Source organism: Cetorhinus maximus, chromosome 21, assembly GCF_964194155.1.
Source record: "Cetorhinus maximus chromosome 21, sCetMax3.hap1.1, whole genome shotgun sequence".
Taxonomy (NCBI): Eukaryota; Metazoa; Chordata; class Chondrichthyes; order Lamniformes; family Cetorhinidae; genus Cetorhinus; species Cetorhinus maximus.
In genome coordinates this window covers 31,074,167-31,090,599 of record NC_135899.1, presented here as the reverse complement: position 1 = coordinate 31,090,599, position 16,433 = coordinate 31,074,167, and the positions used below count along the sequence as shown (strand labels likewise).

At 45.4% G+C, this 16,433-nt stretch overlaps 1 protein-coding gene across 1 annotated transcript in view; it reads left to right on the top strand.

Annotated features, from left to right (window-relative positions):
• Window positions 1-10,789, top strand: part of LOC144695828 (class I histocompatibility antigen, F10 alpha chain-like) — a 105,705-nt gene extending 94,916 nt beyond the window's left edge. The window contains exons 5-7 of the mRNA XM_078566847.1: window positions 8,864-8,980; window positions 9,743-9,775; window positions 10,575-10,789. Coding sequence (XP_078422973.1) covers window positions 8,864-8,980; window positions 9,743-9,775; window positions 10,575-10,603 — 179 coding nt within the window. The 3' untranslated portion in view covers window positions 10,604-10,789. The remainder of the gene's footprint in view (window positions 1-8,863; window positions 8,981-9,742; window positions 9,776-10,574) is intronic.
• The last annotated feature ends 5,644 nt before the right edge of the window (window positions 10,790-16,433 follow it).

Sequence of the window (16,433 nt, the reverse complement as noted above, 5' to 3'; positions counted from 1 at the left end):
CTGCCTTTTGAGAGAAAAAAATTCTCCTCATCTCTGTCTTAAATGAGCGACTCCATCTGCTCACAGCCAAGGGTGAAGCTAAAACTGTGACACACTTTCCTTCAGGTGATTTAGAGCGACTACCCCTTAAAAGTACATTACAACATCCCCCTTAAAGAGACTGTTCCCCCTTCCAAAGAAGTTGAACTATTTACAATACATGTTCATGTCTCGTTACCATTACATAATTGTGTAGAGCAGATGTATCTATCAGTGTCTAAAGTGTAGAGGTAATCTGCTCATACCTCCTGATCTTGTCATGGTCACCTTGTCTGGAGGTGTCTTTAATTGATCACAGTGATCTGTGGGATTGTCATTATTGGATGTTGATCCTGTCTGGATTCGGGATCTTTTTCCAGATGCAATAGGACTGTACGGTGGTTGAGGAGCTGGAGTGGATCTGATTTGTTGTTGATTATGCTTCATCATTGTGCCTTTGTGTCTAATGGCTTCATAGGAAGTTGGTTCTGAACAAATCCTTGACACCTCGTCTGGTTGCCATGTACCTTCTGTGGGATCCTGGATGCAAATCTGTTGTCCCAGCTGTAAACTTGACAATTCTGTACCTGCTTTTTTATCTTCTACGTTGGTAATCTTCTCTTGCAGTTTTAGTAGTTCGGTTCCAGTTTTTGAGAGGGTAGAATGGGTAAGAGTAGGTAAATTGGTATGCACCGATCTATCAAACATGAGCTCTGCTGGTGATGCACATAAAGGTGTCACTCTCAGATGTAACATTGCAATGTGTAGACCTTGCTTGGTCTGTCAACATTTGAGAACGAAGGATTTCATTGTGCAAATCATTCGTTGAGCTGAACCGTTAGAAGTAAAGAAGTAGTGTGATTAATATTCCACTTCCCCCACATATCCTGAAATGGCTTAGCAATAAATTGCAGACCGTTATCCAGAATGATCTCACTATTCACACCAAATAAACTGAAAATGGCATTTACTGTGTGCTACAGTTGTGCTTGATGTATTGTGCAATTGCTGAATAATGGGCTACTTGGTAAAGCAGTTGACGATGACGATGAAGTCAGTGTCATGGACATGAAAGAGGTTGGAGGTGATTTTGGACCAAGGATGGGTAGGAACCTCATGTGGAATCAATGGTTCTCTGTGCTGACCTGGCATATGCTCTTGACATGCCTTGTCCTGCTTGACGATAGCTTCAATGTCATTGTTCATACTCGGCCAATAGACGGTCTCTCTTCTCATCCGATCTATGCCCATGTGTGAGTGAATGATGAAATCTATGTTGTCCTTGAGATTGACAGTGAGAAAACTGTGTTACTGCTCTTCATCTCATCCGGCACATTGTCATTCTCTGGTTTGTTAATCACCTCATGTATATGTTTCTGACAGGATACCGGATGGTCATTCTTATTGGTTGAAGATACCTGTTGTGTCCGGTCTGTTTAGATCTGTGCACGGCTCTTCACAGTTGCATCAGCCTTTGCTCTAGTGCACCACTGCTGCCAATGGCCCTTTCTGCCGAATGCCTTGCAGAATTGCTGGAAAGCTGGGCATTTCCTTGGTGTCTGGAGAAGGCCACACCTTCCACATGTCTTGCTAGGTTTCGATGGTCTAGTGAGTGCATCAACAACTGGGGATTTACTTAGGACCTGTAAGCTTTGTTAACCTGTGAGGATCGGTTAATACTCACATCCATCCTTCAGTAGATCTCCAATGCTAAATGTTTTGGGTTTGTCTAGAAGATCTTTCTGGAAGGTTTTCATGGGAGTGGATGTGATCGGAAAATCAACAATTCTGTCTGCCAGCTCTGTGTTTGAAAACTCACAGTATGTCCCCTTTTCTCTGTATCTACTGACCAAGTGGTCCATGGATTCTGTAGACTGTTGTCGAAATGACATGAACTCTCGTCAATGAATACGGAAGTTTAACCTGATTCTGAACCGGTCTACCAATGTAGTCCATATCTCCTGGGGACCCTTTAGCTCTTCTGCTGTCAATCCTGATGTGTTCAGCCTGTGTAGACCTTCGTTCCCAATTGCTAGGTGAATTTTTATGGCTTGCTTGTCTGGTTCAGACACACGTGAATCAAGAAACCATAGCTCTGTGCGCTATTTAAACATGTTTAATTCGGGCAGTGGGTCAGCTGCATCCCAATTCAATCTGCGGAATTTTGTGGATATTTTGACAATAACCCTTTGACATTCCTTCCTCTATTGTACCCAGGATGAGTGTCACTCGAGCCACATTTACACACTTAGAATCACAACCTTCTCTGGCCGATCTTCATGACATGTTTGGGTTTTTTTGGTTTGACTTCCCCCACTCGCTATCAGCCCAGCCCACCCCCTGGACACTCCCCTTTCCCGACGGAGTTAACCCAGCGCTGGTCCTCTCGACGCACTGACCCATTCACTGAACTGACAGGCTTTGCACTGCAATCTCACCATGAGGGATCGGTCTGTTTCCCAGCTCTTTATTTGAGCACTATCCTGGCACTGTGCCTTCAAAGCTTATCTGTGCAGTCACCACACAGCGATTTCAACACTCTCCAACGCCTCGGCTTTGTTGCAGTCTGACCCAAACACCAAGGGTCATCTCACGCCATGTGGTACAATCTAAACTGTTTATCATGTCGGACCTTAATCTCGCTGCCAGGCCATTTGACCACCACTGAACACCATGTTATGTTTTGATAATGATATAAAGGCACCAATCACTCATAAGGGATTGGGTAAACAGGTTGTGGATTTATTTCTTAAGACTAGGCACATGAGAACAGATATACATGGAGAGAAAACTTGAAGACATCAGAGCTGTGCTACGTTCTGCTCATAGTCAAAAGTAAAACTAAAACTGGATCACATGACACACTTCCTTTCTAGTGATGAAAGGTTACTATCTCCTAAAAATATATTACAACAAAGATGATAAACAACAGACCAGCCCAGAGTGACTCTGATTCTGGGTTTACTCCCTGTTCTGAGAGGCTGCAGCATCTAATTCTGACCCAGTTTAATCAGATTCTGTTTATAATATCAGACAGGATTCTGACATTGTGATAAAGTGGTGGATTATTGGAGATTGTCCCTGTGTGGATGGGCCTCACTTTGACCAGGTGGCAGTGTGTGGAAATGTTTATTAACCTGTTCCTTTAATTGTTTAATTGTTTTACAGACACTAACACATTTACAGTGATTTTCACACCATCAGTGATGTTCCCGAGCTTTCTGGTATCATTATGATCAGAGAGGTTCAAGTGAGATTATTCTGATGCTCATTTTGGTGTTTATTAAACTGTCCCTTTAACTGTTTGCTTCACAGACACGAACTCACATATGCTGATATACACCATAATCTCTGGCATTGAAGGTTTTCCTGAGGTTACTGGTGTTGCAATGGTCAATGGAGTCCAAACGGGTTATTAAGACAGTAATATCGATCGGAACATCCCCAAGCAGCATTTCATGGCTGAATCTTTCGATACGCAATACTGGGAGTATATTACAGACCTGGCAAAATCGCATATAAACCTGGCAAAGGAGAATCTGAATGAAATACTGAAGATGAGAAACCAGACATCCGGTAAGATCATGATGTATAAACTCGTTGTTGATTGTCCCCCATTATACCCAGTGCCACTCTACTCAGTCCATCTCCCAGCACTGACCCCTGGGTCACCCCACTCAGTCCATCTCCCAGCACTGACCCCTGGGTTCACTCCACACAGTCCATCTCCCAGCACTGACCCCTGGGTTCACTCCACACAGTCCATCTCCCAGCACTGACCCCTGGGTCACTCCACTCAATCCATCTCCCAACACTGACCCCTGGGTTCACTCCACTCAGTCCATCTCCCAGCACTGACCCCTGGGTCACTCCACTCAGTCCATCCCCCAGCTCTGACCCATGGGTCACTCCACTCAGTCCATCTCCCAGCACTGACCCCTGGGTCACTCCACTCAGTCCATTACGCACCACGGGCTAACCAAGACATTCCCCCTTTGTAGCGCTAATTTGTGCAGGGCACAGCGCACGATGATGATCCTGGACACTCTGGGTGGTGAGTATTGGAGAGCCCCACCTGAGCGGTCCAAACACCTAAACCTCATCTTTAGGAGGCCTATCATCTGCTCAATGGTGGGCATTGTGGAGACATGTGTGGCATCATCGCACTCCTCAGCAGCACTTTGTGGGCAGCGAAGTGGTGACATCAGACAGATTTTTTGGGGGTATCCCTTATGCCCAAGGAGCCAGCCCTGCAATCGCTGAGGTCCTTCGAAAAGCTATAGCATCTGGGAGTGAGTCAGAATGTAGGTGTCACAACAGCTCCCTGGGAACTGAGCACAAACATGCAGGATTTCTCTGTTGCTACATATTCAAAGAGTAGAAACCATTCCTGTTGATGACTGTGACTGGCTGTTGCCAGGGAGCTCTCATGGACACATGTGTGCACTGAATTATTCCCTGCACTTGTGGGAATCCTGAAATGTGAAAGTTCGAGTTTCTGACTTAACTTAATTTGGAGAGGAAATTGTTGGCACACCATATCTTCAAGATCTGTATGTTCTTTTAAAATTTGGAAGGACATTGCATCATTTGGACACTTGGATTTTTATTTTAAAAAAGGTCAAAAGTTCACCTTGGAATGTGAGCAAGGATGCCTTTTCCAAGAAACTACCTGACCAGCATGGTACTTGAGGAGGAGAGCGATTTGCTTCTTTCAACAGTACTTACTTTAATGGCTGGGAAACAAAACTTGCAAAGGCAGAGGCCCTGGTGATTTACTGGAAATCACCTGATGAAGATTAGCTTTATGTTTTGAACTTGTTTTTTTTGAACTCAGTTGGAAATAAGCTGAGCTGGGGAAAGCTGCCCAATCCGCACAATCCTTCCCTTGCCTGAAAAGTGTGGCCATCAGTATTCAGCCGGCAATCCTCATCTCAGTGGAACTTGTCTGTATTTGGAAACCCAAGAGGCCGAGACAAGGATTCTTGAGTCCATTCTCTATTTTCCTCCAAGCCGAAGCTTTGTTGGTGAGAACCTCCAGGCATCTACTTGGACCAATGATCTGTCTTCACATGAGGGAGCTCCAGACCAACAGCTTCAAAACCCTGTCAACTTCATCCTTTTTTTCATAAAGCCTTTTCTTCAACTGCCCATCTTTGCAGAGACCCTATTTGTTTGTCCTGTCTGTGTGTATGCGTGTGTATGTGTGTGTGTGTGTGTGTGTTGATGTGTGTGTGTCTGTGTGTCTGCGTGTATGTGTGTATGCGTGTTGATGCATGTTATGTGTGTTGATGCGTGTGTGTTGATGCGTGTGTGTCTGTGTTTCTGCATGTGTGTGTGTGTTGATGCGTGTGTGTCTGTGTTGATTTGTCTCTGTGTGTGTGTGTGTTGATGTGTGTCTGTGTGTGTGTGCTGGGAAACTTTAAAAGAGACAGATAGTTATACTTCAAGATGACAAATTGTGTGTTAACCAGTTCTTGCAACTTGTTTCAAAAAGAGGTTTCATGTTGTAATAAATCAATCACTCTGAGTTTATTGAAAGAAGCCTGGTTAGTGTCTCTTTTATTCAGTGTCTAACAGCAGCGAAGGTAAATAATTGGCCATTTTGGTGAGTGAATTAAACATTTATGCTGATGATGTGACCTGTGGAGTAGTGGGACTAGATAAACTGCGCACTCCTCCCATCCTGGTCTTAACAGAACTTCATTCCAGCAAGGTGGCCTTTTAATGAACATGCATCACATGCTAATCTGTGCAAAAGGGCTTCCTGACATTATTCGTCAGGAACCTTTCCCACCTTTAACCCACCTTTACATTCTCAAAAACAGAATTCACAAAGTTCATCCCGCCGTTTGGAAACTGACTTCTGACCGCTCGCCAAATTAACTAACCCACCCGCCAAGCTTCCCGCTGCTGGTGGGACTGGAAAATTCCATCCTGTGACACTACTCCTCTGTTTCTATATTATACAAGATCCCCTTTAGTACGACCCTCTTCCTGGTCTAAAGGTTTCTGTCTTGGATATCAACTTTACACAACAACTTGGATGCAGTTCCACAAAAGGTGATAGACCTTTATTAAACCACTAAGCAATTGTACACACTCACAACAATATCGGTTACTTATCTTCCCTGTGAGCTGGAGTACGTCTCATTGGTCAATCCAATGACGAATCCTCCGTGCACGTCTTCTGAACAACTGACCAAATTGCCCTGACCGCTGCAGGAATGGTGATTCTGTGGACTCTTTATACTTTTTCTTGCTATGGTCCTGTGCCCTATAAGGTAAAGCCAGATTTTAGTCCATTTAATTGGTTTTTAATTACATCCCCGTACATGTACCCTGGCGTAACCCCCTTTGAAGGTCACACTTGATTTAACAAAGCCAGCTTGACTCCGCTTTGTTATCTCCAACAATTAGCAATCTCCAGAATGGGAAGAAGGCAGCACATTTATTGCCCCTTAATGAAGCTCAGTCTGTTTATCTTCCCTGGTAAGAGCCCTCCTACAGGTTAAATCATTTTACAGAACTTGCTGATTCCAGCAAGGCTATCACTTGACTAAATTAACCATCATGCTTTGTGTTTTGAGCCTACAGTGCAGTTCAGTGCAGTTCTTTATATACCTTCCGTCTGGGCCCTTCTTATACCTTGATGTTCCGTGTTACCCCCATGACACACACTCCACACACGGGGTTACACCACAACCGGTCTACATTCATTAATGTAAATGAAATAAAGAAACAGTTACATAGTTGAAATGTGATTGTACATTATAAAGATAGATAATATGTTGGTTTACACTTTTACCACTGATCACACAGTTTGTGATTGTCTATTAACAATCGATTCTTGATCCCTTTATGGTCACTGACAGGAATTCACACTCTTCAATGGATTTGGTCTGTTGAGATCACTGAAGACGACTCCGTTAAGAGATCGATGCGGTTTGGATTTGATGGGAAGGACTATATTAGTTTAGAGCCAGACAGAATGAGATGGGTCGCATCTAATCACATTGCAGTGAAGACGAAGGAAAAATGTGATTCTGATAAATCCTGGAACAACTACTGGGAAAACTATCTACAACAAGTATATGTTCAACGTTTAAAGCAATATTTACGAGCTGGGAAGGAATATTTTGAAAGGAAAGGTGATTATTTCAGTTTTGACCCCATGTTCTGATCTAACTTCACTGGTCTATGAAAGCGTTCTCCCATTCCATTCAGTGTCTGTCTATTGTTTGTGTTTTCACCCTTTCCCATTACAGTTCAGCCTGAAGTGTTCATCTCCAGAAGTGAGCCCAATAGTCAGTACAAGCCGCTCACTCTCTCCTGCCTGGTTACTGGGTTTTATCCTGTAGACATCGAGGTGAGCTGGCTAAGGGATGGAGAGGTAATGTCTGAGACACTATCCTCGGGGGTTCGACCCAACCACGATGGGACCCATCAGATCCAGAAAGAGATTGAAATAAATGCTGGGGATGAGGATCAGTACTCCTGTCAAATTGAACACAGCAGCCTGGCAGAGACCAAGCTCTATCAGTGGGGTAAGGAACTGTACTGTGTGTGTGTGTGTGTGTGTGTCTGTGTGTGTGTTTGTGTGTGTGCGTGTGTGCTATAAGATGTTAGCCAGGTTTATGCAGCAGTCCACTAGCCATAGCCTTTACTGATTTGTGAATATGGCCAACCAAATCTCTGTTTTTTCACATCTTCTAGATTCTCAACATGATGAAAATATTCCAATTTGTCTTTCCCAGATTCAATGTGGATGATCCCACACTTGCCCACATTGGGGAAAACTGTGACAGATGGAATTAACTCGTTTAATCTGTCAATGTCCCTTCACTGTGTCTCCTAACTTAGTGTCATCTGTAAACTTGAATATACAACTCTCTGTTCCTGCATCCAAGTCATGAATGTAGATGGTGAAAAGCTGAGGACCCAGTCCAGATCCCTGGGGAATACAACTTATCACATCCTGCCAATGGGAGCACATTCCCTTTATCCCCATTCTCTGTCTCTGACCTCCCAACCAATTTTCACCCCATGTCAAAGATTATCTCTAATTCCAAACACTCTGATTATTGTCAATAATCTCTTGTGTGGAACCTGTTCAATGACCTTCTGGAAGTCCATCTGGACCAGATCCATAGACACTCCCTTATCCACCATGTTAGTGAGCTCCTCACAAAATTTAATGAGATGAGTCAGACATGAGCTCCCATTCACAAATCCATCCTGTCTCTCTTTGATCAGCTGATCCTTGTCTAAGTGTCTGGAACTCAATCTCTGGACATTTGTGGAGACTTTTCTTTGAGCTGGATTCTCTCACTTATGTCCTGTGTTGACCATGGTGGGTTCACTGCAGTAGTTTAGGACTAATCCCTGCTGTTGGATTGTACCAAGTGCTTCTTCTGAAGCGTTTCCTCTGTTTACCTGTTGTTTTCCTCATTATCAGCTCAGCCCAGTTTCCTGCGGTCAGTTTCTTGCTCATCCCTTTGAAGTTTGATGTGAAAAGCATCAGTGATGCTGCCTCCTGGGCCATACAATGTAACCCTGGGATTGAACAAGGACAGGACACTGAGACATCGGGGAGAATTAGAACTGAACTGTCCGGGAAGGGAACCCACAGGATTGGGACAACACGGCTTTTCCACCACCATCAATGGGTCTCTTTAGTGACTTCACTGGAGAGTGAACTCGGGCGAGTGGAAAACCAGCGTTTCAACCAATCCCATCAATTCCCAATGGGCGGCTTTGGTTAAAATTGTCCCCAATTAACACAGAACTGGGAATGGATCCGGGAACAGAGAGACAATCCTGATATTATTCAAATGTGTTTCAGAAATCCTGGAAAACAGTGCAGGACACTCCCATCTTGGAATGATAATTGGATTAATCGCTGCACTGGCACCTCTACTTCTGATAATCGGAATAATCATCTGGAAAAGGCAACAGAGAGGTAAGAATCAGAGAGAGGGAATGTAGAACTGAGGGGACAGAGTGAGTGTGGGGGGATCTCCAGTACTGGGAGTACAGGACACTGAGAGGGGAGAGTGAGAGAGAGGGAATGTAGAACTGAGGGGACAGAGTGAGTGTGGAGGAATCTCCAGTACTGGGAGTACAGGACACTGAGAGGGGAGAGTGAGAGAGAGGGGAATGTGGAACTGAGGGGACAGAGTGAGTGTGGGGGAATCTCCAGTACTGGGAGTACAGGACACTGAGAGGGGAGAGTGAGAGAGAGGGGAATGTGGAACTGAGGGGACAGAGTGAGTGTGGGGGAATCTCCAGTACTGGGTGTACAGGACACTGAGAGGGGAGAGTGAGAGAGAGGGGAATGTGGAACTGAGGGGACAGAGTGAGTGTGGGGGGATCTCCAGTACTGGGTGTACAGGACACTGTGTTGAATGGAACTGATTTAATTCCCACACACAGATACACACGTATAAACACGTCTTGTTCCCTGTCTGATCTTCCTTTGTGTGATCAGCCCAGACCAGGTGTAATATTGATCATTAAACCCACCACACACACTCACATCCTCACCTACTGAATATCGATGGAATGGAAGAGATCGACAGGATCTCCATAAAGTGTAAGGATGGAGGGGAGTGTGGGAATGAGTATTTCTTACCCAATCTCCATTCCCTCACACTTGTTGTGTTCTCACTCTCTGAGAATGGATTATTCCCCATTCTAACTGACATTTATTTTGCTTCTGCAGATTCACCAAGTGTCACCTACACAACAGCTCAGAGTAAGTGACTGAGGGACAGATTGTTGGGAATGAAATAGGAGGGATTGAAAGTTTTAGAATTACATTCCCCTGGGAGTAACTCAGGGTTACACGGGGGGGAACCTCACCCTCCTCTCCCTCACCCTCAACTTCCTCACACCCTAATCTCTCCCCCTCCTCTCCCTCACCCTCTATTCCCTCACCGACCCCCTCCATTCCCTTATCGACCACGCCCTCACCTTCCCCTCTCTCTCCCTCACCCTCAACTTCCTCTGTACACATTTATAATGCGTGAGTCAGTTTAGTTAATGCTGGGAGGTGATTGAATCCTGGGACCAGTGAGTGATACAGAATAGGTCACACTCTTGATTTTTATATTTTATTCCATTTCACGCATTTTGCTTTTCTTTTCTCAGCTTCTGATGTCTCTGTTCCAGAACCTTCCTGATTCAGTAAGTGACATCTTCAATTTCCGATATTGATGCATTTGTGAATTTTTAACTCCCTCCTGACCCTGTCTAACTCACCCAGACACTGTTAAAACCTGTCAGACTAATTTCATTGCCCTCCTGACCCTGTCTCACCCTCCCAGACACTGTTAAACCTGTCAGACTAATTTCACTGCCCTCCTGACCCTGTCTCACTCTCCCAGACACTGTTAAAACCTGTCAGACTAATTTCATTGCCCTCCTGACCCTGTCTCACCCTCCCAGACACTGTTAAAACCTGTCAGTCTAATTTCACTGCCCTCCTGACCCTGAAGCGATTGCCCTGTTTCTGTCTATTCCTTACCTCATGGGTTTACTGTGTTCCACTACAGGACATTCCCAGAGCTTCATTGATGAATAACTGGATTCGCCTGTTCTAGTGTGAACATGGACATCATTGTCCATCCTTCCATATCACAGCAGACACACAGAATCACAGCTCATTGTTTACACTGAGTTTTTTGATGATGGAGATCTATTTTTCCTGGGAATGTGCTCCCACAGATTGAACAGTGGATCCTGGATCCACCGAGTTGGAATCATAACTCTCCAAGTGAGACTTTCTCAAGTGGCGTTTCCATCCAATATCCACAATGTGACGGCTCTCACAGTTGAACAGAACTTCAGGGATGATTTTCTCTCACATTTTCTTATCTTCAACAACTTGTTCAGGTTGAGTGATTTACCTGAACAGAGTTAATGTCGTGAGGGAACTCAGAGAGACACATTTTATATTGATAGAAGCTGATCTATTTTGCACTTTCTGTTATGTCAGATTTACACTGTTATATAATGTACATTTGTAAATTTTATAACTAAAATATATTTAGGGAGATAAAACATATTTGTAACCTCAATGTTTCACTACAAGTGCTGATCATTGTGGTTTGTTGTCAATAAATAATTGTCAGTAGTTGACTTGTCTGAATTCTTCTTTACTGATTTCACAAGAAAGGTTTAATTCATTCACTCAGCAGCTTGTGGGTCTTGGAATGGGCAGTTGTTGGGGTTCAGTTCAATGTGAACTGGGTGAGTTCATACCAAATGTCAGCATCATTCACTGCTTTCCATCAGCGTTTATTCACTTGTTTACAGACAAGAAGGTGACAGAGCAAAAGACAGACGAGAGGAAGACGTGTCATAACTTTAGTGAATCAAACTTCAACACATTTGCCAGTGAGGTGGAGGTGAAGTGTCTCCAGTGTCTCAGTAATGAGAAGTGTGGGCTACCGAGTAAAGTTAGTGTCTTGGTGTGGAAGGAGGTGACAGAGAGTGTGACTGCTAACTGCACTGTTCCATGGTCCGCACAGCAATGTTGAAAGAAATGGAATGAGTTCACACAATCTGACAGGGTTTGTAGAGTTCTTGCAGTTTTTATCATTTAAATTTTCATTGAAGATTTAATGGGTATTGAAGTGAAGATCCTGTGAATGGGTTTATGGGTTGGTCAGGGGTGGATGATGCCAAGTGCTGGTAAAATTCAGTTGCCATTGGAGACACACTCACTGAGGGCATAATCATCCCAGATTTGACACTATGTGCAGTAGTGGGTGGGAAAAGGACGTTTTACCCACTGGTGGCAATGGTGGCTTTTCACGCTGTATCGTCCCAATCCTGCCTCACTAATTATGTATTCCCGGGAAACAGTCCGTTTGGATTGTGGGCGGGTCTCATTTGCCCGCCACGCCATCACCTCGCCACTTCATCACAATGGGCACCATATTTAAAGTGCAGCCGCGTGCACAGCTGTTTGTGTGCCCTCCTGGTGTGGTAAACCAAGTATGGTGAGTATAGAACCAATACTAACTGGGCGATAACCGAAACATGGGAGATGATCCTCATCACTTGGTGTGCCTGTACATTCCAACCCCAATTCAAAAGGTCTTCCCACCAAGCGGGGGTATCTATTTTTCTGCACATGGTCAGTGTTTTAACCCGTTGTTGCAGCAATATAGCATGTTATTGTACCCGTTAGGCTCATCACTGATATCACAGGATCATAGAATCACACAGTGCAGAAGAGGCCCTTTGGCCCATCGAGTCTGCACAGACACGTGAGAAACACCTGACCTACCGACCTAATCCCATTTACCAGCACTTGACCCATAGCCTTGAATGTTATGATGTGCAAGTGCTCATCCAGGTACTTTTTAAAGGATGTGAGGTAACCCGCCTCCACCACCCTCCCAGGCAGTGCATTCCAGACCATCACCACCCTCTGGGTAAAAAAGGTTTTCCTCACATCCCCTTAAACCTGCCCCTCACCTTGAACTTATATCCCCTTGTGACTGACCCTTCAATTAAGGGGAACAGCTGCTCCCTATCCACCCTGTCCATGCCCCTCATAATCTTGTACAACTCGATCAGGTTGCCCCACAGTCTTCTCTGCTTCAACAAAAACAACCCAAGTCTATCCAACCTCTCTTCATAACTTACATGTTTCATCCCAGGCAACATCCTGGTGAATCACCTCTGCACACCCTCCAGTGCAATCACATCCTTCCTATATTGTGGCGACCCGAACTGCACACAGTACTCCAGCTGTGGCCTCACCAAGGTTCGATACAACTCCAACATGACCTCCCTACTTTTGTAATCTATGCCTCGATTGATAAAGGCAAGTGTCCCATATGCCTTTTTCACCACCTCACTAACATGTCCTTCCACCTTCAGAGATCTATGGACACACATGCCAAGTTCCTTTTGTTCCTCAGAACTTCCTAGTGTCATGCCATTCATTGAATACTTCCTTGTCAAATTACTCCTTCCGAAGTGTATCACCTCACACTTTTCAGGGTTAAATTCCATCTGTCACTTATCTGCCCATTTGACCACCCCGTCTATATTTTCCTGTAGACCAAGACACTCAACCTCACTGTTAAGCACCCGGCCAATCTTTGTGTCACCCGCAAACTTACTAATCCTACCCCCCACATAGTCATCTATGTCGTTTAGATAAATGACGAATAATAGATGACCGAGCATAGATCCCTGTGGTTTGCCACTGGACACTGGCTTCCATTCACTAAAGCATCCTTCTGTCATCACCCTCTGTCTCCCACAACTAATCCAATTTTGAATCCACCTTAACAAATTACCCTGTATCTCATGTACATTTGCCTTCTTTATAAATCTCCCATGTGGGACCTTGTCAAAGGCTTTGCTGAAATCCATATAAACTATATCAACTACACTACCCTCATCTGCACACATGGTCACCTCCTCAAAAAATTCAATCAAATTTGTTAGGCATAACCTCCCTCTGACAAAGCCATGCTGACTATCCTTGATCAAACCTTAACTCTCCAAGTGGAGATAGATTCTCTCATTCTGAATTTTCTCCAATAGTTCCCCAACCACTGATGTGAGACTCAGTGGCCTGCAATTTCCTGGCTTATCTTTACAACCCTTCTTAAATAGCGGAACCACATTAGCTGTTCTCCAGTACTCTGGAACCCCCCCCGTGGCCAGAGAGGAATTAAACATTTGGGTCAGAGCCCCTGCGATCTCCTCCCTTGTCTCCCTCAGAAGCCTGGGACACAAATCATCTGGACCTGGAGATTTGTCCACTTTTAAGCCTGCCAACACCTCCAATACCTTGTCATTCCCTATATCAATTTGATTAAGAATCTCTGTCCCTGAATTCGATACCTTCATCCTCATTCTCTTGGGTGAAGACGGATGTGAAGTATTCATTCAACACCTTAGCGATGTCCTCTGGCTCCACCCATAGGTTTCCCCCTTGGTCCCTTATGGGCCCTTCTCTTTCCCTGGTTATCCTCTTCCCATTGATATACTTATAGAATATCTTGGGATTTTCCCTACTTTTACCAGCCAGAGCTTCCTCATATCCTCTCTTTGCTCTCCTAATTGCTTGCTTAAGCTCCACCCTGCACTGTCTGTACTTCACTTATGTCTCTGCTGATTTGCTTCCCTTGTACCTGCTAAAAGCCTCTCTTTTCCTTCTCATCGTAACTTGAATACCTCTGGTCATCCATGGTTCTCTGGGCTTGTTATTCCTCCCTATCACCCTAGAGGGAACATGTTGAACCTGTACCCTCCCCATTTCCTATTTGAACACTCCCCCACTGATCCTCTGTAGATTTCCCCACAAGTAACTGTTCCCAGTCTACCTTGGCCAGATCCTGACTTATTTTACCAAAAGCCACCCTCCCCCAATCCAAAACATTTTTTTGCAACTTGTCGATTTCTTTGTCCATAACAAACTTAAACTGTGCCATGTTGTGGTCACTATCACTAAAATGCTCGCCCACCACCACCTCAGCCACCTGTCTGGCTTCTTTCCCCAGAATGAGATCCAGCAATATACCATCCCTTCTTGGACCCTCCACATATTGACCGAAAAAGTTTTCCTGTACACATTTCAAGAAATCCACTTCATCCAAGCCCTTAACATTATGTCTATCCCAATTAATGTTGGGAAAGTTGAAATCACCTCATATAATTACCCTATTGTTATGGTTTTTACACAACTCCACAACTTGTGCACATATTTGCTCCTCAATTTCCCGCTGACTATCTGGGGGTCTGTAATAAACACCTAACAATGTGGCTGCCCCTTTTTTATCTCTAAGCTCTACCTACAAAGCGTCATTTGATGCCCCCTCCAAGATATCATCTCTCCTTACTGCAGTAACTGACTCCTTAAATAATAATGCAATGCCTCCTCCTCTTTTACCGCCTCCCCTGTCTTGCCTGAAGATTCTATATCCCGGAATGTTGAGCTGCCAATCCTGCCCTTCCCTCAGCTAAGTCTCAGTGATGGCTCCTATGTCACAATTCCACGTGTCAATCTTCACCCTTAACTCATCTGTTTTACCTGTCATACTCCTGGCATTAAAGTAGAGACCATCCAGCCTTGCCTTACTCCCTTGAAGCTTAATGCAGCTGTACTCCCTCTGACTTGATTGTTTTACTGTATTATGATGTGTCCCTATTCTGCTAACATTCTGTGTCCCCTCCCCCTGCTGAGTTAATATAAACTCCTCCCAACAGCACTAGCAAACCCGCCCGCAAGGATGTTAGTCCCGCTCTGGTTCAGATGTATACCGTCCCACTTGTAGAGGTCCCACCTTCCCCAGAAACAGTCCCAGTGATCCAGGAAGATAAAACCCTCCTTCCTGCACCAACTCTTAAGCCACGTATTCATCTGCGCTATTCTCCTATTTCTGAGCTCACTAGCACATGGCACTGGGAGTCATCCAGAAATTACAACCCAAGAGGCCTTCCTTTTTAGTCTGCTGCCTCACTCCCTGAATTCTTGATGCAAGGCCTCAAGGGACAACACCACTAACTCTCACACACACCCTCAGGCTCATACCCTCTGGAGCTCGTGTCCTCATCCTGTAAACGTCTCCGCTCACCACAGAAACATTCCAGGCAGTGCCATGTGTCCTCTTCACACTCTCTCCATCTGTTTTCAGGCAGGAGAAGCTGCTCACAACAGCAGGGAGAGGTCCCAGACTGGGGGTGCAGTGGGCCACATGGGGCCCCTCACTCACTTTGAGGAGTGTGCCATCGCGCTGGCTGGTGGGAATGTGGACCCTGCCTGTGGTGACAGTGAGGTCGGTGGTGAACACCCTCCGTGTGGATCCTGCACCACATCATCCCTCTCTCAACACAACTGTGAGAGCTCTCTCTCTCTCTCCTCCATGGGGGGTTTGGCAGACCCTGGCCCATCAGGAGATGTGTGCTGACCTGCCATCCATCACGGGAGCCATGGGTGAGTTCCTGCAGTGGGAACGCGAGAGGAAAATGGGGCATCTCGATATCCCGCCAGGTGCTCCTTCCCCTCCAGGAACCAGGCCGGGGCCCTCAGACACCCGAAGGGAGGAGGAGCAGCAGCTGGACACCCCTGGGACATCCATCCAGGAATCTCAGAGGCTGTCCTCTCCCTCTGAGTCTCCTTTGCCTGTGAGCTCTTTAACCTCGTCCTCTGTCAACGCACAGGGAGCAGCTGGTCCACAGGAGGACAGCCAGACCAAGCCCAGGCCCTCAAGGCCTCGGCTCTCCAGAGGACCCACGCTGAAGTCATCAGAGGCAACAGGGCCGACCATTGCACAGGCTGTCTCCACCCCTGCTGCAGATGTCAGGGCAGCACCTAGAAATCTAAGGCTCCAAGTTAAGCAATTCCGATCACAGCTGGTTGTGCAGGTGAACACATTTTGTCA